Source organism: Eretmochelys imbricata, chromosome 4, assembly GCF_965152235.1.
Source record: "Eretmochelys imbricata isolate rEreImb1 chromosome 4, rEreImb1.hap1, whole genome shotgun sequence".
In the NCBI taxonomy this organism is placed as follows: Eukaryota; Metazoa; Chordata; order Testudines; family Cheloniidae; genus Eretmochelys; species Eretmochelys imbricata.
In genome coordinates this window covers 143111925-143137690 of record NC_135575.1, presented here as the reverse complement: position 1 = coordinate 143137690, position 25766 = coordinate 143111925, and the positions used below count along the sequence as shown (strand labels likewise).

At 53.8% G+C, this 25766-nt stretch overlaps 1 protein-coding gene across 1 annotated transcript in view; it reads left to right on the top strand.

Annotated features, from left to right (window-relative positions):
• LOC144263737 (shootin-1-like) overlaps nucleotides 1–21544 on the top strand; it is a 39749-nt gene extending 18205 nt beyond the window's left edge. The window contains exons 5-17 of the mRNA XM_077814712.1: nucleotides 354–510; nucleotides 4636–4733; nucleotides 5940–6021; nucleotides 7600–7694; nucleotides 8693–8839; nucleotides 10528–10675; nucleotides 11510–11642; nucleotides 12869–12918; nucleotides 14705–14817; nucleotides 15425–15484; nucleotides 18193–18364; nucleotides 19484–19655; nucleotides 21064–21544. Coding sequence (XP_077670838.1) covers nucleotides 354–510; nucleotides 4636–4733; nucleotides 5940–6021; nucleotides 7600–7694; nucleotides 8693–8839; nucleotides 10528–10675; nucleotides 11510–11642; nucleotides 12869–12918; nucleotides 14705–14817; nucleotides 15425–15484; nucleotides 18193–18364; nucleotides 19484–19641 — 1413 coding nt within the window. The 3' untranslated portion in view covers nucleotides 19642–19655; nucleotides 21064–21544. The remainder of the gene's footprint in view (nucleotides 1–353; nucleotides 511–4635; nucleotides 4734–5939; nucleotides 6022–7599; nucleotides 7695–8692; nucleotides 8840–10527; nucleotides 10676–11509; nucleotides 11643–12868; nucleotides 12919–14704; nucleotides 14818–15424; nucleotides 15485–18192; nucleotides 18365–19483; nucleotides 19656–21063) is intronic.
• Nucleotides 21545–25766: the final 4222 nt, after the last annotated feature.

Genomic DNA, 25766 nt, shown 5'->3' with positions numbered 1-25766 from the left:
CTTAGCAGGATTCAGAAAGGGACTGGTCAGCTATGTGGATAAAGAGAACATCCAGAGTTGTCAAAATAAACCCTAAAAATATAACCATGGGTTTCAGAAGGGGGTTTTAGGGTATGAGGAGACACTAACTGTAATGTGCTAAGAGGAAACTTTCCTTTCCTGTGAAGCAGCTGGTGCTGGCCACTGTCAGAGACAGATTCCTGGGTTAGATGGTCCTTGGTTCTGATCCAGTCCGGCCTATGTTCCCATTTCCTCTGGTTGTAAAAGATACTCCAGGTTCTATTTCCTGCAGCCTCCCTGCACTCTGCTTCAGTACAAAGGGCTCTTGTCTGTTCTTGCACCCCGGTGTGTAGGTGAACAGGGAGAACAAAAAGCTGAAGCGGATCAGCGTGGCACTGTTGCCCATGTTGAACCAGCTTCCTGAGGATGTGCTGAGTCTGGCCACTGAAGTAGACTCCCCCGCGGACCCAAGCCGAGATCCAGCATATCCGTACCTGCAGCAGATCAAAGGTGAGTTGCACGCATCCGCCCCAGGTCCCAGACCGAGGCTTGGGAACAAGCAGAGAAGAGGCTCTCCCCTGGGAATCCAGTCCAGGTGTTTACACTGAGCCAGTGCTGGGATGGGGTTTGGGCATTTAGCTAGGGCTGTGGGGCAGAGCTGAAACGTCATGGTTTACCTGACTTTGGACATAACAGCGCTGACAGCTGGAGATCCTTGCCTAAGGAGTGGTGTGAGGGGTTTTCCAGGACTTAATTAAACTGAATCCAGTTTTTAAACTTGGACGCTAATATAAGGTCTTTCACTTTGCCATTGAGATACCCAGATGCCAATTCAGAAGCCTATTATTGTTATAATTTATTGTTTGTATTCCCGTAGTGCCTAGGACAGTGGCTCTCAATCTTTGCAGATAACTGTACCCCCATTCAGGAGGCTGATTTGTCTTGCATACCCCCAAATTTCACCTCACTTAAAAATGACTTGCTTACAAAATCAGACCTAAAAATACAAGTGTCCCAGCCACACTAGTACTGAAAAATTGCTTTTACTTTCTCATTTTTACCATATAGTTATAAAATACATCACTTGGAATATAAATCTATACGATACACTGACATGTAAGTACAATAGAGCAGGATAAACAAGGCATTGTGTAAAATTTTAGTTTGTACTGACTTTGCTAGTGCTTTTTACGTAGCCCGTTGTACAACTAGGCAAATCTCTAGATGAGTTGATGTCCCCCCTGGAAGAGCTCTGCGTACCTCTGGGGGGATGCACACCCTGGCTGAGAACCACTGGCCCAGGAGACCTTGACATGGGCCAGACCCTGGTGCTGTTGTGTTGAGAAGTGGGGGGAGGGGAAGAGGGGGGAGTCTCAGGCCCGACACAGGATAAGTTTAGGACACCCATGTTCACTTTTATAACAATCAACCCTTCAGTCAGGTTTGGATTTTAGTGTCATGTTATGGCTGGTGACTCCTTTTTACCCTTTTACTGAAGTCACAGAAAGAGAGAGGACAACAGTTAAAGCCTTTGAAATGTAAAGTCTCGTGTAAGACTTTCATTGTAACAATTTCCCTTATTCCCTGTCTAGAGAGGTTTTTATAGCGGGAACATCCGGTTTGACAGCCTTTTCTATGGCACAGACGGGCTGGCCCCATGAACAGGGAGCAGACCCAGTCCACCAGTGCCTGGTTAATTGCTTTCTAATGGGACTGGAGAGAAGACACCTGGCCTATATAAAGGGTCAGGCGGCAGCTGGGAAAGGAGACAGGAAGGAGTAGATGGGGGCTGGCAGAAAGGCCAGAGAGCAGGCAAGCTAGGTGCCCCCAGAGAGGAGTTATGGGGAGCAGCTGGGTGGAGAGAGCTGGGAAAGCTCAGGGCCAAGAGATCAGCGGAGGGAGATCTGCCTGCTGATGTCTTTGAACCCAGGGAGGCAGAAGGTCCAATAAGGGAATAATCCAATGGTTGGAAAGAGCCCAGGAGGGGCTAAGAATATAACCCAGAGTGGGCAGAGCTTGGTTACTTTGCATTTTTGTTAAGCCCTTGGTGGGTGGATGCTGTTTACTTTGTGCATTTCATTTGCGCTTTGGATTTGGGGAGGGGCCATCTGAGAACCCACCACTCCAGCTGAAGAGGGAGGTGGAAGAAGAGCCCGGCTTGGTATTATCGTGATGGACTCCAAACTTTGACTTTTGAGGGGTTAGTTTGAAGCATTTGTGTTAATAAACTAGCCTGTAGCAAGGACATTCTTGAATTAAAGAGCAAATATGGACTTTGAGGAATTTTATGATGGGGGAAACGTAGGCAGGGTCCTGCGGGGCTATCTCCAGCCAGGAGGGAGTGCTCCAGGAGGACCTGTTTTGTTACACTGTCCTTGTTGTGGGGATAAAAGCAAAGTTTAGTTGAGATGACCTGGAGTGTTTTGTTGTAACTGCTATTGGAGTCGCTTCTGTTTTCCTTAAACAAAAGACACGCAAAAGAGGAAGGGAAAGAACAGCACAGAGAGAAGATGCCACATCTCTCTCTGGTGCTGACGTTCCCAGGTAGAGAACACACAGCCCCGACACGTGGCCTTATCAGCCACTCAAGACCTGGCAAACTGTTAGCAACATTGGGCTGTGGAAGGGGTTGCTTTTAGCCACCTCTCGGATCGCAGGGTGGGACTGCCCGAGTGGCTCAGCCAGACCCTTATTGGTCAAAGGCAACTGGAGAGTGTGAGGAAAGAGAAGGAATAAGAGATCTCACATGAAGAAGGGGGTGAGAGCAGGAACCTCGTCTACCATCCCAGGAGCTGTTGAGGATTTAGCCAAAGACGGTGGAGGAGGCGATCACGTCTGATTCCCTCTCTCTGGCCCGATCTGGACAGGAGGCCTGGCAGGACCAGGACAATGAAAGCCCAGTGGTGTCGTGGTGCATCCTGGGAGATGGTGGAGGTGGAAGCCATGATGACAAAGCTGGCTCCTTCCAGTCCATGTCCCCTTGCTTCCACTGAGTGACCCCCCACCCGTGATGAACAATGGCCCGGGAGGGACACAGCCTCACCCCACTAACAGGAATCAATCGAAATACGTCAGATTTCAGCTAGGCACATGTTTCACCAGCTTGGGGATTATTCAGCTTGTTGCCATACCAACCTGTGAGTTCTTCATGCAATGCACAGTCAACCGGTGGAACTCCTTGCCAGAGGATGTTATGAAGGCCAAGATTATAACAAGGTTCAAAAAAGAATTAGATAAGTTCATAGCCGATAGGTCCATCAATGACTATTAGCCAGGATGGGCAGGGATGGTGACCCTAGCCTCTGTTTGCCAGAGGCTGGGAATGGGCAACAGGGGAAGGATCACTTGATGATGACCTGTTCTGTTCATTCCCTCTGGGGCACCTGGCACTGGCCACTGTTGGAAGACAGGAGACTGAGTTAGATGAACCTTTGGTTTGATCCAGTCTTGCCATTCTTATGAGTTTACCTGGAGCTCAGCAGACCACTAAGCCCAGCTTTTTCAATGTGAACAATCCAGTTTGACCCAGGCTCTGTGTCTCCAGCTTTTGCTGACTTACATAAAATTGTTTACAAGATGCAGGGGGACTTGTGCACTGGGCCCTGACGCCAGTGGCCCAGTTGCTAAATCAGACTCCATTGGTGCACTTCAAGGAACCCAAGGGGTGAAATTCCAAGGGTAGAGGTGACTGAAAACCACAGCTGGGGATGCGGTTGGGCTAAGGGCATCCATGCCAGTCTGACCCCAGGCGGGGGGCACTGAATGTGCCCGCCACAGACAGAATAGGGTACAAGGTACCAAGAGAGACCAGGCTGAAATCCAACCCCAGGAAGATAGGAGCTATAAGCAGCTGCTGGCTATTAGGTGGCTTACGTGCACTGAGTTGGTGGGTCTCATTCCAGCTCCTAGCAGACAGGCAGCCACATCCCAAAACCCTCCCTGGTGCTGGGGCACTGCTTAGAGAGGCTGAGGACAGCCTAGGCCATGGACACTGACTTCCCTTCCTGTCCGAGGAGGGTTTTCTCCAGGTCCGCGATGGTTGTCCGTCCATGGTTGTGTTTCCATTGCCTGCTGGGCATGGCCTGCAGTTTCCAGAGCTGCCAGGGTGGCACCTTTCCCCTGGAACAACTTCATTCTGTGGCATGGAAATGCTTGGAGGAGCCAAAGGCCTAGCTCCCTACTGGGCACCGTTCATATGCCGCTCTCTTCCCCTCACAGCCCTGCCCCCTTAAGCCCTGTCTGACCCCACACATCCTCTCCCTTCACAAAGTTCAGAGACAGCTAAGACGACTTTGCTTTGGAGGCAGCATGCTCTAGTGGATAGAGCAGGGACCTGGGTGCTCAGTGAGCTCAGGCAAGTCACCTCCCCGCTCTGTGCCTCAGTTTCCCATCTGTCCAATGGGGCGGGTGCTAGTGACCCGCCTTGAGGAGGTGCTATGAGAGCGGTGGATGACAAGCAGTCTAGGAGAGCTATCAGTCTGAAGCACACGCCGTGCCCTAGACAGAGAGGAAGGCCTGTAGACACAGAGCAGATGTGGCCCTCCACTCAGGCCTGGCTGCCATAGGACCAGGGTCTGTTGCACGAAGCAGGGAGAGAGAAGGCACCTCGTTTTATTTCCCTTCCTCTGGCTCCAGATTTGCAAGAAAAGGTTTCCAGGCTGCTGGGGGAGAAGAAGGAACTCACCATCCAAGTGCAGGAGCTGCAGAGCCAGATCAGAGACCTCGGGGAGCAGGTACGGTGCCGATGCCGGCCCCTCCTTGACGCTCTGCTCGGCCATGATGCTCGCTGAGCTCGGCGACTGCTGTGCTAAGACCACTGCTCCCCTTGTTGACCCCTCTCGTCACCTTGTGCTCCCCTGTCTGTCACCGCCTGTTGTCTGTAGCCTGACGCGCTGATTGTAAGGTCATGGGGGCAGGGGCTGTCTCTTCGTTCTGTGTCTGCACAGTGAGGTGCTTGGTGCTACCGTAATATAAATCAATAATCGGGGCACAGGTGGCCAGCTGAGCCACTGCATGCTGCGGGCCTCATCACTAGCTGGTGTGGGTCCGAGGGGATCCAACCCCAAGCTTCCCCCTAAGAAAATAAAGGCTGAATTCCTCCCTGGCCTTGGCTCAGAGCCCCAGGGGGCTGGGAGATTCCTCCCTTGTGTGTGCCCAATGCTGGGGCTGCCCGGGGCAACTCCCCTTCACCATAGTTTAGAGCAGCCTGGGGGCTGCCCTGAATTGCACTCAGCTACCTACGGGCTGCTGCATCTGGGAATTGCCAGACTGCAGCTGAGCTCCGGCTCACCCCTGGAATGCCCGCAGCATGCCACCTACGCTGGCTCCATACCTGCTGGGGACCCCCCTCCGCCAGGGCTGTTCCCCATGGGCCCAGCCGAGCTGGCTGAAGGGCCCTTGGTGCTGGCAGTTGCCCAGTCTAAGCCACTGGCTTTGGCCAGCACAGCCCAACAGCAGAAGCCGTTCACAGCGAGAACTTTTCTCCTAGGGGCGGACTGATGGCTTCAGTATCACCGCTAACGGCAGACGGTTTCACACAGTCCCTCCCTGAGCTCCAGTATAAACTCAGCTCCCCGGAGCCCAGTCCAGAGCTCGCTCGGTGCCACTCTCAGCCTTCAACCTGCCTTAGGAAGCTGGAGACCCCCTAGTGCAGTTACAGGCCTTCCCGGTGCCTGACTGTCCTTGCAGCTCTTTGCTGCTGCTTGGGCGTGGATTTGCTGGACGTCTGAGGGAGGGAGGGAGCGGGAAGCCTGCCAGATCCAAAGGCTTCTCTGTGCACAGCCCCCTGCCCTCCCTGGGGTGAACGCTGCCCCCCCCCCATAGGTGCAGGGGTTGGATCAAGCCCAGGATCGGCTCAAGCCAACGGGCCACTGAAGTCAGTGGGGCTGAATTTGGTGCAAATAAAGAACCGGCTACAAACACCCGGTGTCCCACTGCAGGTGGAAGAGGAGCGAGCAGAGAGGGGGTCCCTGCAGGCCGCGATGGACAGGAGTCACAAGGCCCTGAAGAAGTACAAGAGAGGTGAGTCCACCGCACGGTCATGGCAGAACTCTGCAAACTTCTCCGGTGCCGTGTTTCCAGTGAAACACTGGCCTGCCTGCCACACTGAAAAGTGTTGTCCAGTGAAACCTCCGAATGAAAACTTTAGCCCTTTTTTGTTTGGTTTTTTTTTCCTTTGTTTTTCAGTTTAGCATTTTCCCTTTTTTCCATGGCAAAGGGGGGGAGGAGAAAAATCAGATAAATAAGAAACACACACACACACAAAATGTGACTCAGAACATTTTCAAAAATGAATATTTTCAGTACAAGGTTTTCTCAAGGGGAAAAAGCCCTCCTGGTAAGTGGGAACTGGGCCTTTTGGAAACTTGTGGAATGGAAATCCAGTTCCGAATGTTCGAAATGTTTCACAAATATATTTCCCACCCCCCCCGCCTCCCGCTTTTCCAAGCCCAGGTCATTGAGCACAGCTTGGGCCAGGTCCATCCCAGCTGTATCTCTGCCTCTGTGGGTGGAATTTCCTGGGAACCTGCTCCCATGGTTTTTTTTTCCCTTTCTGCATCCTGTCCCCTCTGCTTGCTCCTCGTTTCCTGTTCCCCGGCTGGTTCATTCCCAGAGCTCGGCTGGAACTTGGGGGGCGGAGGGGTGGGATCAAAGAGTTTATTTTGATGAGTACCTAGATGTTTAGCGGTTGTGCTCCAAAGCACCTGTGTGACTGTGAACCACACGTCCCATCGAGCACCTGAGGAAAATCCGTTGCTAGAACTCCTGTCTGAGCCCGTCAAGGAACCCACCTATGGGAGTTATCTGGCCCCCATTACTGTCCCTCCTCCCCATCTTTCATGTGTTTATCTTCTTCCCACAGCCCCTGAGAGGTAGGGCAGTGTTGTTACCCCATTGGTCAGGCATAGAGAGACTCAAGCGATGGCTACATGGCAGCTGGAGATGTACTCTCCAGCTCAGGTAGACATACCCATGCTTGTTCTGATAGCTGAGAGTCTCACCTGACTCCAGGAGCTGGGGCTGCACACCCTCCCCCAAATATCCTGAGAATTGGGGTGCAAGCATGAGAGCTGGCAGCCCTGCAGCAGTGGGAGGCTGCAGATCAGGGCTGAGGGGCATCAACTGAGCTGGTCTGAGCTATCGCTCCCTGTTACATTCACCCCGCATTGTGTTTATTGCAGCCACGCAAGGGACACACCCTTGGAATTGGCCTGGCCATGGCTGGAGGGATGCGGGGGCACTGGTCAAAGGGGAGGAGGGTGCTTACTGTGGGGTAGAGCCTTGGAGCAAGTCACTGTCAATCCAGTGAGGGCCGGGCAGTTGGACCAGGTCTAAGAGCTGCTGGTGTATTACTGATCCTGCAGTTCTTACTCGGGCAAACCTCCCATTGACGTCGGTGGAATTTGTCCCGAGGGAGGAGGGCAGGATCAGACCCTTATCGCTGCCCCAGCCCATGCGGGTGCAGCCCCTGTCGAAACCAAGGGTTGAATTTGCCCCCGGTGTGGCACGGAGCTGGAGATTGGGTGGTCGGTGCCATGGCTGGTGCCCTGGGGACGCACGTGGGGAGAGGCTGGCTGACGGCTCTTCTCCCCCGGGCAGTGTCCCAGATGGCCGCTCAGGAGTACAGCGAGGCCATGCAGCAGCTGGAGCTGGAGCAGGACCTGAGGCAGCATGCAGAGACCTTTGCCCACGAGGTACAGGGTGGCGCGGGGCAGCGATCTCCCGTCCAGGGGTGCTGCGAGGACCAGCAAACGCTGGGCCTGATGCTAGGAATCAGGAGGGTCACTGGGGAGTGCCAGGGCCCAGGAGGTCAGGGGACAGTGGATGGTCTGTGCGTGGGAAGAGCTGCTTGGCCCTGGGGTAACGCTCCTCAGCTCTGCCTTCCTCTCTCCCCTGCTAGCAGCGGTGGGTCTTAATGGGCCGGGGCAGAACACCTGAGCAGGACGGAGGGGCGATGCTGACGTCTCTGCTCCGCTCTGCCTAGGGCTGTCCCTGAAGCCAAGCCAAGAGCTGCCCACTTCCTCCCACGATGCCCCAGGCCTGTCCCACACCCCAGCCGCAGTGACCCTGCTGCTCTCCTTAAACACCTTCCCCTCGCTGGACACCAGCCTGGCCTGCTTCTCCTGTTGGCAGCTGCAGCTCCCGCACTGCCTGCCTTGGGTACCTTGGGGGTATGGGGTGCCTCTGATGGAGACAGGCCCTGGCTCCCTGCCCCACAGCCAGGCTGGCCCGGCAGGGCGAACAGGAGTAAAAATACAAATTCCTGCCTCTCCAAGTGCCTGGCCCAGGGCACAATGAAGTTAGTGGAAGCCTCCTATTGCCTTGAATGGGCCACAAGGCTGAACACATTCCACGCGTTCCTCTCCAAGCATTTAACAGATGCAGAGCAAGCCCCAGAGAGAAGAGACTTGCCCAGGGTCACCCGGCTGGTCAGTGGCAGAGCGGGGAACGGAGCCTGGTGACTGCTCTGTTCCAAAAGCAGCAGAGAGTCGCGTCACGTGCTGCGTCGCCCAGCTGTGACACTGGACGCCTCTGGGGAGCAGAGCTGGGTGGGGCCGTGGGACCAGCGGCTTTGCTGCGTCGAAGCCGGCGTTAAAGGGCGGCTGGGTCATGCTGCCAGCGGGCTGAGTTCAGCGGCGGATACGGTGCCCACGAGCCCTCCATTGAATCCTCCCCAATCTCTTGGGTGCAGATGCTGGTGAAGCAGAAGGAAGCCAACAGGCAGAGCATGATCCTGCTCCAGAACGTGGGACCCAACGCCCAGCTGCTCCAGGCCCTGGAGGAGGTGGCTAGCCTGACTGGGATGCTGGAGGAAGCCAAGCAGGAGCAGCAGAAAAAAGTCAGGGACTGTCTCGGTAACCAGGGACGGCCTGGGCTAACCCTGGCATTCGCCTGGGTCATCAACCCCCTCCCCTCCAGTATCTGCTTACTGAGCTGTGGGGCTCTCCAGGGGGTGCCGCCCATGGCCCCTCCCTATAGAGCAGCAGGGACCTTTGTATGGGCCCATGAGACCCAGCTGCCTTCTGCTCCATAGTGGTGATGGCATGGGGGGGTGTTGGGCCATGAGCTGCCCCCTCCCTGGAGACCCCAGCTGCTCTCTGAAAGGCCTAGGCCATCAGGAGTATCCTGCTGCAGCTTGGGAGGTCCCGGCACCCAGGAGTAGGACTGGTTGTCAGCCCCTCCCTCTTCTCTTCTGGAGCCCTGAGCTCTGGGGCTCGGGGAATTGGATTGTCAAGGTTCAGGGCTAGCTGCACTTCAAACCCTTCTCTCTGAGTGCTCCCCCCAGGGTTGGGCCCCGGGCCTCCACCTGCCCCAGGGTGGAATCCTGCCCTTCTCCCACACTCAGGCCGGGTCCCAGGGCTCCTGCCCTGTGAGTCTGCCCTTCGGGAGCTGCCACCAGCAGGGAATACGGAGACCCGACAGCCTCTTCCCCCCAAGTGCTGCCGAATAGCCGCAGTAAGGACACGGCCCAGCAGAAGGGTTAGCCCTCGTCTCTGTCATCGAGAGACGCGGGGGGATGTCTGCACTGCACGGTAAATCCAGGCATGGGGACACGGGCTTGCAACTCGGCGTTGCTGAACGTCCACCCTGCATTGTAAACCTGGGTGTACCATGGCCAGACCCAGGCCTCACAGCCGTGCTAACGCATCCACACTGCACTGCACAGGCCTCCTGACTCAGGGCTGCGGCTTGAGCTGCGTCCACACTGCAAAATGACAGGGCCTGGATCCGAGTCACAGCAGGACTTGGGCTCTGACCCACCCCCCTAGCAAGCTCCTAGGACCTGGGTCCTGAGTGCTCGCTGGTCCAAATCAGACTGATGTGTGTGTGGACAGAAGTGGGGCTTGGGCTCAAACCTGAGTCAGAGCCCGGCTTAGTGTGCAGCATAGACATACCCAGGGAGGCCTAGCTTATCCCGGACACCCTCAGCTGTGGGCATTGGGGTTCAGCCTGCTCCCCAGCAGTCCCTGCCTCCCCCTCTGCCATGGCGACTGGAGACTGGCTGTTTATCCCCCACACCCCGCAAAGTTCTTTGGTCCAGTCTTTCCCACTCGGATCCTCCCTGGGCTCACAAGCTGGCACCCCTGGGCCAAGCCGGACTCTCGAGCTCAGCCTGGTTGCAGGGAAAACTGCCAAGTGAATGACGCTGGAGTGGTCCCATATGTCCTGCTAAATGGGGCAATCTGGGCTAAGGGCCCCGCTCCTGCATATGCCCAGGTCACCCTTGCTTGACTGTCCCACCCCCCCCACCCCACCCCATGTGGTCCTAGAGCAAACCACACAGACAGATGGACCGTGTAATATTGTATGTCGCAGGCAGCCCACGGGTGTCCTAAGTGACCTCTCTCCAAGCAGCCAGGCCTTGGCCGTAGGCACACGCCCTGGTGCTGGAGTGGCTCCCTGGGTGGATGGCCGGGGAGCACCATGTGTCTCTCAGGTGGATGACTGGGGGCCTCCTGGGCTGGGACAAGGCCACCTCTTCCAAACTCTCCTGCCCCCTGCACGCCTCTTCTCTTCTGCCTTCAGGTGAAGGGTCTGGAAGAGCAGCTAGAGGAGAGCCAGGAGGAGCTGGCCGCAGTGCGAGCGGCCCTGGCTGCAGCCGAAGCAGAGAAGCTGGAGCTGGGGAAGCAGCTGCACCAGGCGGAGGAGAGGAACATGGAGTTGGAGGGGAAAGGTACGTGCTCTCCTCACTGTTCCTGTGCTGGCCCCTCCACCTGGCGATGAGCACCCAGCCCTCGCTCCCTGCTCTGGGCCCCCAAGGCAGGCCCAGGGGCTAGGCAGGCCCAGCTGGGATCTGATGGACACTCCTGGCGAGGGGGCTGGCTGTCTGAGAGCCATCCGTGCCAAGGGTCTCTCCACCCTCTCGTGAGTGGGCCTGGTATTAAAGGGGATGTTACAGCTGCTAGACTCCAGCGGTGCGGTTCAGAACCTCAGACCGGCCCCCACATCTAAGGCTGTGCGGAGCCCAGAGCTGGGGCTTCAGCCCCTCGTGCGGATGAGACCCCAGCACTGGAGCTGGATTTCAAACCTCTCCGAGCTTTGGGGGCAAGCGGATCCAATTGGGGTGGGGGAGGGTTTGACTTAGGCTGATCTCTTTACTAGCTCGACCCCCCACAGCCTCACCTCCCGTCCCATCACCAGGTCCTGCCTCCCCTCCTGTTTTCCCCATCACCCAGCCCTGCTTCCCCACCCGCTATTCCACCGCCCCCCTGCCTCTCTTCTCATGTACAATCACATAGCCTCTCTCCAGCCCTCACTCTCGGCCCTGAACTGACGTGGTGTATTTCTTAATGCTAATTAGCAGCTGGAAACAGAATGGAGGAGCCAGCACCGTGTGACCAGCCAGCTGTCCAAGACCAGTTCTCCACGGGCCAGCATCTCGGGGTGGGGGGGCGGGCTGGGAGGGAGACATAAGAACGGCCCTACTGGGTCAGACCGAGGGTCCTTCTAGCCCAGTGTCTGTGGCCCCAGGAGCTCTGAACCTATTCCTGGCTGCATTCCCTTTCAGTGACGTTACTAGAAGAGAAATTGGAGACGGCTGAAGCCCCGCCTTCTGAACCTGATTCGCCAGAAGTGGCTCCGCCCCCACCCCCGCCACCTCCACCTCCTCTGCCACCGCCAGCATCTTCCGCCCCCGTGGAGTAAGTGCCACCCACACCCAGACCTTCCCCTACAGAGACCGCTGGCCCTGAGGGAGTCGCTCCTCTCGCGGGGCCTCAGCAGCTGGCTGTCGGTCAGAGCCCAGCCACCAGGCGGGGACATGGCACACTCCTAGTCTGTGCCTTGCGTATGCCCGTGCCCATGGTTTCTGCAGACCAGCGGTTCTCAGCCTTTCAGGACCCATAGGTAGCCCTCGATGGCCTTTCATGAGCCAGTCCACAGCTTTAGTGCAGAAGCCATCTAGGATAGTAAATACTTCTTACCCATGACATGTGGCATACATGTTCATGTAAAGTGCTAAATAAGTACCCCATGCACCCCATAGCAGCGGCTCCTGTCCTGCAGGGCTCGCTGGGCGTGACTCCCCCCTCCGGGCCTTGCGACCTCCGGGTGCTGCAGGTTTGGCCCAGCCGCCCTGCCGAGGACCAGCCAGGCCAAATTAGTGCGGTGGCATTGCAACCCGGCGCATGGGGCCGCAGCGTCACTCACTCCGGTTTGGCCCGGCCAGCCTGTATCATCATGGCGGAGGGGCGACTGGGCCAAACCTGAGCCCTGCGGTGACCCCGTGCGCCGGGTTGCAGTGCCCGGAGCGGGCAGCAGAGCCCAGCCAGCCCATTGGAGCCACGGGGGGGCATGAATCATGCAGCCTTTTCCCTTCATGCTGCCTGGCTCAGTGGGTAGTCCAAGGGTAGAACGGACCACAGAGACGAGTCTCCCCGTTGGTTGATCCAGGGACCCCCAGACCCCTCGTACATCAGCAAGGAGTAGTGGGGGAGCCTGCCCTGCTACAGATCGCTGTGGGGGGTCTTCCTCTGGGGCTGTAACCAGCATTAAATGCAATTTACATCAGGTCCCTGCCCTGTCTACTGCTCTCCCAGCCTCGGGTCCCACACTGCTTCCCTATACATTCATGCTCCTCACCCTGCCCGATTCTGTGCCTGCCGACAGGGGAGACATGGAGTTACTGGGTGAGAGGGCAAAGGGTGGAGTTCTGGGGGGGGCATCAGCTGTCTGGGAGGTGGGGTGCAGAGATCTGGGGCAAGGGGAGCATTGTGGGGGCTCCAGGGAGCTGGGGGGGCATTGAGGGTGTGGCAGTCTGGGAGAGAATGGTGGGGTCGGGCTGGAGGCAGAGAGCAGAGAAGTGGGGCCAGGTGGGGCCCTGAGTGCTATCCGTGACAATGCATTGATACGTCTCTCTCCTTTTCAGTCCCCTTTTGATGATCAAACAAAGGAAGGGGATGCGGCAACAGAAACCCAGTAAGCCAGCCCTGACAGCCACCCGACTCTGACTCGAGAGGCATCCCTCACGGCACTAAAGCCAAATCCCCTGGCACTCCGGTGGCATGGGGCCACGGCGCGCTCGAGTGCTCTCCTTCCCCTGGGCGCTGACCTCTCCGCATTGAGGGGGAGGGGATGGGGTGGAGGCAGTGTATCATCCAGTCTGTCTCTCTGGAGGGCCATGGGACTCTTGGCTGAAACCAGCCCGCTGCTGCAGGGCTACGGCGCGTTACTGGCTGGGCGGTGTTTCCGTGGTGCTTGGGTGCTGCAGTGAATGTATTGAACAGGGCCCAGATGGTCACAGCTGCTAAATGGGCAAGGTGGTCTAGTGGTTACAGTGCTAGCCTGAGACTCAGGTTTGAGTCCATCTGTGGCCTTGGCCACGTCACGGAGGCCCAGATCCTCCAAGGTGTTCAGGCACCTCACTCTCATTGATTTTAACCATTGGGCCTGAGTCTCTTTGTGCCTTAGTTTTCCTACCTGTAATATGGGCTTTGAGAATAAGTACGTTAAGATTGTGAGGTGCTCAGATACTTGGGGGAGGGGCAGATAAATCCCCGAGATAGATACAGATCCACGGGGGGGATTAAACCAGTGTGGAAGGGATTCTTCAAGTTTCCCTGCTCAAGTGCAGAGGATGCTACCAGAATATGCAGCTATACAGGAGAGTGGCTGGGCTTGTGCTTGAAGCACACATCCAGGAGGTCTGCCACTGGCTCGCTGTGTGTCCTTGGACAAGTTTCTCCCACTCTCGGCTTCCCCGAGGTAAAAGAGGGTTGATGATACCTGCGTCATTCTGGCGGAGGGTTGTGAGGCTGGTGTGTGTGCCGTGCTTGGAGATCCTCAGATGAGAGACATGCTAGAAGGACAAAGCGTTACACTGGAACTGCCAGAGTGGATCAGCTCTATGGCCCGTCTCGCTCAGGATCCTGTCTCTGACTGGGCCAGCACCAAATGCTTCAGAGGAAGGTGCAAAAACCCCACCGTACAGATGTGGGATAATCTGCTTACCTTCCCCCCACACACACTAGGTCTCATCCTGGTCTCTAACAGATTGCCACAAGTCCTGAAATATAAGGTTTAAGATCCCTTCCAAACTTTGTTATCCAAGGAACCGTCCAACCCCCTCTTTGAATTTTATTAAGTTCTTGACCTCAACAGCATCCTGTGGCAGTGAGTTCCACATGTTAATTACACACTGTGAACAAATATTTCCTTTGCTACTGCCACCTCCCAGTTTCATCCATTGTCCCTTTGGTTCCTGTGATGTCATGTGGCCAGTCCGTGCCTCTCCACAGGATCGCAGACCTAGTGGGGCTCTGAACCACCTCCATTGCTGTTGGACATAGAGGGAGATTTAAACATGGGCTCCGTTTTATTTTTCTTGATCCTTCACTCTTCACACTCTTGGGATGCACTCCCCATAAACCTCCATAAAGTCACCTCGCCATCCACTGTCAGAACTCTCCTTTGCCATGATGCCTACAAAACACTGGACGATGGCCAGGGCCCAGGCCGCTGAAGTGCAGAGACCACTACCTGTCATGCTGACTAGTGCTGTCCCACAGTTTCCTTGTGCTCCCCATGTCTGTCTCCGTTTGTCGTCTCTTGTCTTATACTTAGTTTGTCAGCTGTTTGGGGCAGGGACCATCTTTTTGTTCCGTGTTTGTACAGTGCCTAGCACACCGGGAGCCTGGGTCATGACTGGGGCTCCCAGGTACTGCGGAAATATGAATAATAAGCTTCATTCTTCCTATGGCTGCAGGCAAACCTGCTACGGATGACGTAAAAGCTCAAGCAGTGGAGGAAATGATGGCCAGGATCAAGAGCGGGGTTGCCCTGAGACCAGCAAAGAAGGATAGGGCTGCATTGTCCCAGGTAAACGGTGGCACCAGGGTGTAGGAAGGGAAGCTTTGGTCCCTGACATCCACCTGGGAGTGCAGACCCATTATCAATGGCACTTGTAATAGCCAGCGTCGTGGGATGTAGAAAACCGATTTCATGGGCCTGGCTCCGGCAGGGGAGTCCAGGCGTGGGATATTGGGCCTTTTGCCGGGGTTCCAATTCAGCCGTGGGTTCGACGGGCAGTTGGCTGGCTCCAGGAGGGAAAAAGGAGGATTGGACAGGGCCTTTCCTCTGTAGGGCGCCAGATCCAGCCAGCCCTGGGGAATGGGCTGTGGAGCCCTTCCCCTCTCGCACACCAGTCTGACTCTGGCATGGGGCAGATAGATGCCAAGGCTCTTTACCAGCTCATAAATGCCCAATGTGAGGTGAATGGGTGGTTTCCCAGGGGAGGGGGGTTAATGTCACTGAATGCCAGTCTACACCCAGCCCTTGTTGGCCGGCTTGTTTGGCAACCTCAGGAGAAAGGCCAAGGACCCCGGGCCACTGGGATATGAGCACCGGGTGTGTCTGTGCTGGGGTGTGGGGGTAAAGCTCTGAGGAGGGACAGCAGAATCCTCTCTCAAGGGATCTCCCCTCTCAGGATCACTCAACAGCAGCCAGCAAACGCAAGAGCACCGTGATGGAGCTGCAAGGGATCCTGGTAAGCATTGCTGTGCAGAAAGGCACCGGTGCCTGGGAGAACCCTGTACATTTCCACCCAGGCGTGGTCCTGCTCACGACAGGTGCAGAAAGCTGAGCAAGGTGGGGCGTGCAGGGGAGTCCCCTGTCCTGCAGGAACGTGCCTTCATCAAGCTACTCCAGGACAGAGCCCTTCCATAGCTGAGTAACAGGATGCGTATCACGCTTAAGCACCTCCTCCTTCACACCCCTTTCCTGCCCCGTTTTCCTCTGGGCCCTTATAATCCGCTCACTCCGTGCAAGGAGCCTGATCTTTAACTTGACTCACGTGCCTTGACCCTCCTACCTCGTCTTCTCACCGCAGGGCCTTGGAGCTGTGCTCCCAGCATGTGAAAGTTTCAAAATTTTGCAAATTGGGGAGGCTTTTTCTGTTGTAAATGAACTTTTTTTTTTTTTTTTTTGGCCCTTGGAAACTCTTGATGTGAGTTTCAATTCCTCCCCACTCTCCTTTTTTTTTAAAAAAAATTTAAATTAAAAATAAAACCTGCTCTCCGCTTTGGAAGGTTCTGCATTTCCCCTGTACGATGTCTGACTGGATATTGAACAGCTCATGCTGGGAGGACCTGAAACATCCAGCTGTTGACTGCCTGATCTCTGCCCTGCTCGCATGTTGGGAGGGGGCAAAGAAAGCAAGCTTGACAATTTTGCCACCACTTCATTTTCCTGGGTTTGGAAAATCCACAGAATCAGGTTGACAGCAGAGTCTGTGGTGCTGCCCACTGGGTCTTGACCTTCACGACCCTCTGTGAACCTGTCTCACTAGACGTGTGGAGAGTGGTATGTGGGGGTGTTTTCTGGCTTGAATGCCTCTCACAGTTACAACGTGTGTCGCTTACCTCTCTTGCGGCTGGATAATAGCCTGCTACTGCTAAGTTGGTCTACACTACAGAGTTAGGTCGACATAAAGCAGCTTATGTCAATCTAACTGCGTCCGTGTCTACGCAGTGTCTGCCCTTGCTGCCGCCAATGTAAGTGCCCCACTGCACCGACACAGGGCTTGGCAACACTCGCAGATGTAGAGCGCAGCAGGGAAAACGCCGCTGTGTGTTTACACTGTCAGCTGCAAGCGCCCTGGCATGGCCACATTAGCAGCTCTTGCAATGCCACTAAGAACAGGGCATTGTGGTAGCTATCCCAGTGGGCAAGTGGCTGCAGCATGCTTTTCAGATTGGGGGGAGTGGAGTGTGACAGGGGGTGTGTTGTGTGTATGTGCGGGGAGAGACGGTGTGTTTTGGGGGGCTGAGAGTGTCAGCATGCTGTCTTGTAAGTTCAGACAGCAGCAGACCCCCTTCCTCCCTCCGCCTCTCTCTCACACTCACAGCAGCAACATCCCACAGTGATGGTTGCTTTGTCCTGGAGCAGATAAGCAGCCGGCTGTCAGAACGGAGCTTTGAAAGGGCATATCCGCATGCCTGCGGCGATTCCAAAACCATGAGAAGAGTGGCCACTTGACTTCAGGGGATTATGGGACGTTTCCGGAGGCCGATCAGAGCACAGTAATGCAACACCTCGTCCACACTGACGCCCGAGCGTTTCAGCTGGGGTGCAGCAAGCATTATGCTTCTCGTGGAGGTGGATTACCAGGAGCGTTCCAGCTGCAGAGTCCAGGCACTCCACGTGCCTTGCCAGTGTGGACACGTTAGGAGTTAGGGTGCCCAGGGCTGTTTTAATGCGCTCTAACTCGCAAGTGTAGCCAAGCCCATAGTAACTCCACCTCGAGGAGCAGTGTAGGGCTTATGCTGGTGTAGTTAGGGTGACGCAGTGTCTGTGTAGACTCTGCGTTACTTATATCACTATTAGCTGTCTTGACAATTTCATGGCTCCAAAATTGATAAGAAAGCCAGCTCTTGGCTCCCCAGCTGGGCTGCTGCTAGGTCTCTTCTCCAAGCCAGGCTGCCACCTGGGCTCCCTGCTGGGAACCCTGCTGATGCCCAGGGTGCAGGCTCCCGCTGGGGATACAGCAGCTGACCAGACTGCGGGGGCGGATTTCTCCACCGGATGCGAGAAGCCCCAGGCAGCTGCTGGGCTCCTAGAGGGGATCTGCATGGAGCAGAGAGCCCTGGCACTCAGCCCCCCACACTTCCTCTCCTAAGTCGGTGGACGTGCTCCTGGTGAGGACACGCACCACCACCAGAAGGAGGGTAATGTGGACATTGGCCACCAGAGTAATTAGGCTGTACGTTGACCTAGGTCAACTTAAGATTGTAGTGTAGACATGACCCCCAGTGGAGCTTCTCCATCAGCTCAAGGGGTTGAGGTCTGAGCAGGGGACATTTTTTTCAGACAAATAGTTAATTCGAAGAAAACTGTAGCTTCGGGTGACTGGAAGCTATTCACAAATTTGACATAAATGGTTTCAGCCATTCCCAAAACAGCCAGAGAAGGAGGAGGCAGTCATGCAGCCCCCACACACACATGTAGACACAACCTTTAACTTAGTGGTTAGAAAACTCATCTAGGATGTGGGGCACGACACAGGTTCAAGTCCCCTCTCTGCCACAAACCTGAAACAGGCATTTCTGATTTGCCCCTTTAGGCAACTGGGGGCTCAGCCCCAGAGCATCTCTGAGAGTGAGCTGAAAGGCCTGCGCGCGCAGCCCCTGGGTGGGTGGGAACTGTGCTTCTCACTTTCTGAGCCGTCCACTGACGTGCGCCGGTTCCTCTTGTCAGGGCACAATGAAAAGGCCGGTCAGAAACCAGAGCTGGCGTAAACACAGCCGAAAGATCGACAACGACCAGCTGCAGTCCATCCTGCAGAGACGGCGCAAGATGGTGGACTGCTCCACTCCCGCCCAGCCCTTGCCGCTGCAGGCAGTGCTCAGAAAAGAGGTGCAGAATCAAGGTGCAGTGACTCCTCCTCGGGTCTCTCCGATCCTACTCAGGAAGCCGTCCTGCCGCAATACCAGGTCCCAGCATGCTTTCACGGCCAGAGCAGCCTTCTGCTTAGTGGAGCACTGCACGCTGGCAGCCAGGGTTGGGGCAGGCCACACCTTGCTGTTTGAGAGGTAGTTGGCAGAAGCCACATTGTAGGGCTCTATGGGTAATGTCTACACAGCAATTAAACCCCGCAGCCAGCCCATGTCAGCTGGCTCAAGCTAAGGGGCTCTTTAATTGTGGTGTAGACATTTTGGCTCAGGCTGGAGCCCAGGCTCTGGGACCCCTCAAGGGGCTTCCCAGAGCTCAAATGTCTACACAGCATTTGTACAGCTTCACAGCCTGAACCCCCAGGAGCCTGAGTCAGCTGACCTGGGCAACTGCAGGTGTTTAAATGCTGTGTAGATCTACCCTTTTGGCCATTCCCTTTGAGCTAGCCCAGCTTCAAAATCCCTGAAAAGCTTTGTGTTTTATAGAAGACTCTATTGGTTGCAGAAACAGTAGTACACTGAGCATAGGGTTGGGAGACAGGACTCCTGGGTTCTATTTGCAGCTCTGCCACTTACATGCTGGGCAGTCCTGGGCATGTCACTTTGCATCTCTTTGTCCATCCATAAAATGGGATGATACTGACCAACCTTTATATAGTGCTTGGAGATCTACTGATGCAGAATATTCTCATCAGTTCATTATTTGTTAGGTTTGCTTAACACTGTACGTTTCAGATGAGGGATGAGTCAAGTCCTATTTCTGTGGTCAGTCTGTCATAACAGGGATGATTCAGCAGAACAAATCAGGCCAAGATATTGATATTTGAGTGGCTGTTGATTTTAGCCACTGTTGCGGGGGCAGGTTTGACAGCTGTGGAATCTCAGAATACATAAGTGCTGGAGCTAGGAGTGCAGGGGGATGCTGCAGCAGCCTCGGGCTTGAAGGGGTTTCCATTATATACAGGGTTTACAGTTTTGGTTCAATGGCTCTCAGAACCCCGACTATACAACTTGTTCCAGCACCCGGTCAGAATAGCAGCATTCTGTGAATCACGGTCTTGTCACACAATGTCTATGTGGCTTTCTTATTTTCTAAGGTGACAGTGAAATTTGCAAAGCTGTGTCCAGCCCATGCTCAGGGGAGAATGCAGCTGTTGTCCAGTTAAGAGCAAGATCAGTGCACCTTCAGAATAACAGGCGAATGGCTCTCCTGAATGAAGCAGAGGACAAGCCGGCACAGAGAGAGTCTACCTGAAAACCAGCCATCCTGTAAGAAACATCCATGACAAACCACCTCATTGGGGCATTAGGAAGGGTTGGATCTGGCACCTTCAGTGCCAAAGCACAGGCACCTCCCACTTGAGCTAAAGGAGTAACTCCACTGGCAGGCAGCAGTAGTAGGCAATTATCCTCCAGGTAGACCAGCCACTCAAGGTGGGAGATGCCAGACTTGCTGCACAAGTTTGTTACAATGGTCATTGTCTGTGCATTTCGTTCTGGTTTGTTTCAGTATTTTCCCCAGAGGCTAGCATGTGCCTGTTACACCAAACCATGACTGTTTCTGTGTGGGGGAAGGGCAGCTGGCCTTGATAATGGGGCTGCAAAGCACTGGGGAATCCAAAGACAGGGAGGCCAGCTAGGGCTGTCTGCAGCACCCCAGGCTCCAGGAGCATGGCAGAGCTCTGCCCCCAAATGCTTCCAGTCTAACCATCAGCTCCCATGGAATTCAGTGAGAGCTTTGCCACAGACTCCAGTGGGCGCAGATCACAGGCTGTGGATACAATCCAGAAAGGGCTAAGCCCCCACAACCTCATGATAGGTGTTGGGAGATGCTGGTGCTCCTGAATTTGGCCATTTATTGGCTATGACACCAAAAAGGATGACATCATACAAAGGGGAGAAGGAGGGGTCATGAGAGGACAAGGGTTGGTTGCTACAGCAGAAGATCGTGAGTCAAGATTGATGTTGTGGTCACATCTCTTTGGTTGTGTGGGGACAGGCTGCCACCCCGAGTCCTGACCCTCTGCCTGCTGAAGGCAATGCCAATGCTCTCCTGGGCTTCAATGGGCCAGGATCAGGCCCCAGGACTTTTCTTTGGCTCTGTATCAGCCCTGAGTGTTGACTAGCACACACTGCAGAGTGACAGCCTGCTATCGCTCAGCCTTGCCTTTCCCCTACCATTACAGACTAGAGGGAAGCTGTAGGCTGCCGTCTGGGACTCTATGGGTATCCCTGCCACAGACTGCTGCTGGTGTCCGCAGGGGGGTGGAATCCCGGCCCTAGTGAAGTCAGTGGGAATTGTGCCACTGAGGCCAGAGTTTCGTCCAGGGGATTTAGTTGGGACTTGCATTTGTGGGAGTTTGGTGAAGTTACTGTGAATAAGCTACATCTCTGAAAGGGAGGGTGGGTGTGTGGGTAAGGCTCTAGCGTGGGACTCTGGAGTGCTAGGCTCTGGCATTGAGTGCGTGGGTCTCTCTGTGCCTCAATTTCCCATCCATAAAATGGGGATAAAAGTCCTTCCTTTGCCTGTAATTGCAAGGTTTTTGGGGCAGGGTCTGTTTCTTATGACATGTTGGTACAGTACAGGGGGGTCCCAATCTCAGCCACCAGGCACGACCACATTGCAACTAGACTATCATGTTTTTGTTCTAACGTTCTAAACCTGCATCTCTTTCAGGCTGCACCACAATACACTGCATGGCCGCCTGGTCTCGCACCCTGCCGATGCTCCTTGCAGTACCTGCCCCACCCGCGTATCTTTCAGTCACGCAAACATTCAGAGCATGAGCTCTGCCTGAGGATGCAATTCTCGAATTGGGCTTGTTAGCGCAAAGTGCAGCCAGATGCACAGCCTGCTTGCTTGCGCATACTAGCTTGCTCCACTTGCCTCGGTGGTTGCTGAGAGATGCATTGTCATTCGCCAGTGGAACGTGGTTTTGTTGACAGTGGTTTGTAAAGATCATCCATCCCTGTGGATCAGATTATCCCATTAGCTAGCTCCTCTTTCAACGGCCAAACGTAATTTCACACTCTTCCTGAGGCCTGATGGGCTGCAGATAAGAAGGCTGCAGCTTATGGGAGCATCCGTTCGAGTCCATTCTTTTCTAACTGAGCTGCTGTGACAATAACAGATCCATCAATAACAACATTCAGCCCTGGCAAGGTGTCCTGTCTTTATCCTCCCCACTGGCAAGGTGGCAATTTGTTTTTCTTTCTATGCAGAAGGTTAATGTGGGAAGCAAATTGTTTTGATGCATCCACACATAGATTGCGCCAAAATATCATGTGGTTCACAATAAAACCTTGGTAACAGGCACCTTCAAAATTTGGAGAAGCTCAGATCTGGAGCCATGCATTGGCGCTCTGGCACATCTCTAGATCTAATGATCAGAAGTGGAGTTGGGAGCTCCAGATCAGTCCTTTAGAAGAGAATTTCACTGGGGACCTTAGCAGGACATCTATCTGTCATGCTCAAATCAGCCCTAAGTTGCAGTGAAAGTGCCTGGATGGTGGATTTGATGAATGGGCATTTACTTGTTTAGCTGCTGAGCTGAGCATCTTGGGGGATCATAGAATATCAGGGTTAGAAGGGACCCCAGGAGGTCATCTAGTCCAACCCCCTGTTCAAAGCAGGAACAATCCCCAATTAAATCATCCCAGCCAGGGCTTTGTCAAGCCTGACCTTAAAAACTTCTAAGGAAGGCGATTCCACCACCTCCCTAGGTAACGCATTCCAGTGTTTCACCACCCTCCTAGTGAAAAAGTTTTTCCTAATATCCAATCTAAACCTCCCCCACTGCAACTTGAGACCATTACTCCTTGTTCTGTCATCCACTACCACTAAGAACAGTCTGGATCCATCCTCTTCGGAACCACCTCTCAGGTAGTTGAAAGCAGCTATCAAATCCCCCCTCATTCTTCTCTTCTGAAGACTAAACAATCCCAGTTCCCTCAGCCTCTCCTCATAAGTCATGTGTTCCAGACCCCTAATCATTTTTGTTGCTCTTCGCTGGACTCTCTCCAGTTTATCCACATCCTTCTTGTAGTGCGGGGCCCAAAACTGGACACAGCACTCCAGATGAGGCCTCACCAACGTCGAATAGAGGGGAATGATCACGTCCCTCGATCTGCTGGCTGTGCCCCTACTTATACATCCCAAAATGCCATTGGCCTTCTTGGCAACAAGGGCACACTGCTGACTCATATCCAGCTTCTCGTCCACTGTCACCCCTAACTCCTTTTCCGCAGAACTGCTGCCGAGCCTTTCGGTCCCTAGTCTGTAGCGGTGCATGGGATTCTTCCGTCCTAAGTGCAGGACCCTGCACTTATCCTTTGTTGAACCTCATCAGATTTCTTTTGGCCCAATCCTCCAATTTGTCTAGGTCCCTCTGTATCCTATCCCTGCCCTCCAGCGTATCTACCACTCCTCCTAGTTTAGTATCATCCGCAAATTTGCTGAGGGTGCAATCCACACCATCCTCCAGATCATTTATGAAGATATTGAACAAAACCGGCCCCAGGACCGACCCTTGGGGCACTCTACTTGATACCGGCTGCCAACTAGACATGGAGCCATTGATCAGGGATCTGAGGATCTGAGTGTCCTTCTAAGAAGCCCCACATTTGAAATTTGAGCTCTGTACCTTTTAATTAGACAACCTGTTAGAGAAAAGGGCTAAAGAGACAAAAATTGAATTTGGATGTACTAAGCTCAGATCACACGGCACTTCACATGTTGAGGAGCTTGTCAAGCTGTCTAGAGTGGCTCGCAAGTGTGAGTACCCACCTCAGGGCAGATTGTGAAGAAGCAGGGCACAAACCCCAAGCTGGCTCAGAGTTCTGTGTTCATATTTCACCAACCAAATATCCAGTCTGAACTCTTCAAGGATTATGACAGCCTTAACATAGAGTCACAGACAGTCTCCTTGGGCACGCCGGTCTATCTTGCCACCCGGGCAAGCTTACCTTTGTGATAGATGATCCCCTACACCAAAAATCACAATGATATTCAGATTACTCCCAGTCCAAAACGACCAGTCACTTACCCCAGATCAACTGCACCTCAGATCCTATGCCAAAGACAGTGCTTGTAGCCAATCCTATAATTAATTAAAAAATTATTAACTAAGAAAAGAGAGTTATGTACAAGGCTAAAGCAGATAAACATACACACACAAACGTGTTACAATCTTAGATTCCAAAAGGTAATAGAAGCAGCTGTAATATTCAAGCTCTATATGTCCTTTAGGGCCATCCTAGGCCAAACAGTTGGGGATCCCTCACTTATGCTTAGAAATATTCACCCGTCAGAGTTCAAGCAGCATAGAGGTACAGTTCTTTCTTGTCCAGGATTTTTATTCTCTTCCCCCAGAGTTCAAGGTGATGGGACAAGTGCTTGTGCACATCTCTTCCTCATGGGTGCTGAGGGAGCAATCAATGGAGTCTTTTGTCCACTGATGTTCCACAATGGCTTGTCTGGTATCCCTGGGCCTTCTTTCATTGGGCAGAAGATGACTCCTCTTGTGGTAAACCAGTATTTCACCCTTGGTAACGCCTCTGTACTGACTGGGGGGGTAACAGTTTTAGAGCAAACACTTATGTATTGCCTTACAACCTGGGGTACAGCTGTTATAAGTCAGATTAATACATGCAGCATCCTACAAGCATTTCATAAAGTCTAAACACATTTTTTTTTTACAAATCTAAAACCTATTTTAACAATACTAACCCATAGGTGAATCAGACTGGCTTCAAGCTGTGCATTTGTCAGTGTTCAGTGAGGCCTAGGGGCCTTGGCATGAGCTGGCATCTGGTCTGCCAGCATCACAGAGATCTCTTGTTAGACCGTGAATAAAAAGGTACATTGCGAGACATCCCTAAAGTTTCGGGGGTGGACCCACTGCGTCCTAAACCATCATGGGCTGGAAGTCATCCCGGAGTCCTATTTCACCTGGGTCACTTCAGCCCCCTTGCCTCCCATCTCACTTTACTGCAGCCTATAAAACAATGCAGACAAGAAACTGTCTTCTCCCACTGCTCTGCTCAAGTTAAGCTCTGCTCTGGGGCCCTTTCCTGGCTTCCCCAGGATTTAAACACCCCTCAGCCTCACACTCAGGAGTTGTCCCATGTCTGCTCCTGTCTTGGTTCTTGCTTCTCATGCCTCCCTTCTGAAATGTTTGGCTCTTGTCTTTGCCCCCTTTCCATGCTCCCTGTACCTCCCTTCCTCTCATCATTCAAACACACCCATCACCCCAGCCCCTGAAAACACACTTCTTCTGTGAGGGCTTTGAGTGTTCATACCCTCTAGTACAGCAAGCAGGTGTATCCACCAGAAGGTAGGCAATAACCTTCTCTGCTGAATCTGGAATGGGAGGATCTCATTTTGGGCCATGAAGGACCCCTCAGTGTGTTAAGGAATGACATAACTTGATTCAGCTGTCCAAGGACAGGCACTAGGCATATATTGACCTGAATGAGTTTGTGATAGCACCTGAACATCAAAGCAATTAATGAGTAGGGTCACGTCAACACAGAAAAAAATGACTAAGCCCCACAAATTGTATAGGTCTTGGGAGCATTTCAGGCCCTGACGTTTTCCACCAGTGCATGCCATGTTGAAACAATTCTGAGGGCTGCTTGGCCAGAGAACCTCACGGCACATCTCAGTGGGAGGGTATTTAAATTTGAAACAAATTAATATTGAGGCCTGGCAGCTCAAGAACTTTCACTATCACCTCTAACAAACCAAAGTGGAGCGGATCCAACAGCTGTGGGAACGCCTCCTCCCAAGGGCCCCATTTGTGAAAGGCTGGAGCCTTGTGCAGGCTTCTGCTTCTTGTAAGCTAGGGGTAGGAAGAGAATGGCTGATGTGTGCCTCTGGTAAGATTTGCCTGCTCTGGGTATTGCAAGATGTTGGACGCTTGGCATGCAAGATGCAAGGTTATTAAATTGAGTACAGCTCTCTCGTGACAGGCAGCGGGGTGTGTTGGGGTTAGACAGGGGAGGCAGGAAGGGTTGGTAGCAAGGAGAGGACCTGAAGGAAAGCTCAGAGGTTGTAGGCAATGTAGAAGTTGAGGATTCTGAGTTGAGTTTCAAAGAGAAGAGGAGCCGAGGGGAGGTGGACCCAGAGAATGGAGAGGAATAGCGGTGGGGAATAGGGAGAGGAAATCATGGAGGCAGAGTGGAAGGAGCAAGGGAGAATGGCGATCTCAAGGGGTTGCTCTGAATTCACAGCACTGTGAGAGGAGAAGCAGGCCCATTGGAGCTGCAGACAGACAGGATGCACAGGGAGGGGCAGAGCAGGGGTAACCTAGGAGAGCTCTCGTTTTGTTTCCGGGATGTGGTGATGCTGTAATACTGATATGGGCTAATATTTCTGGT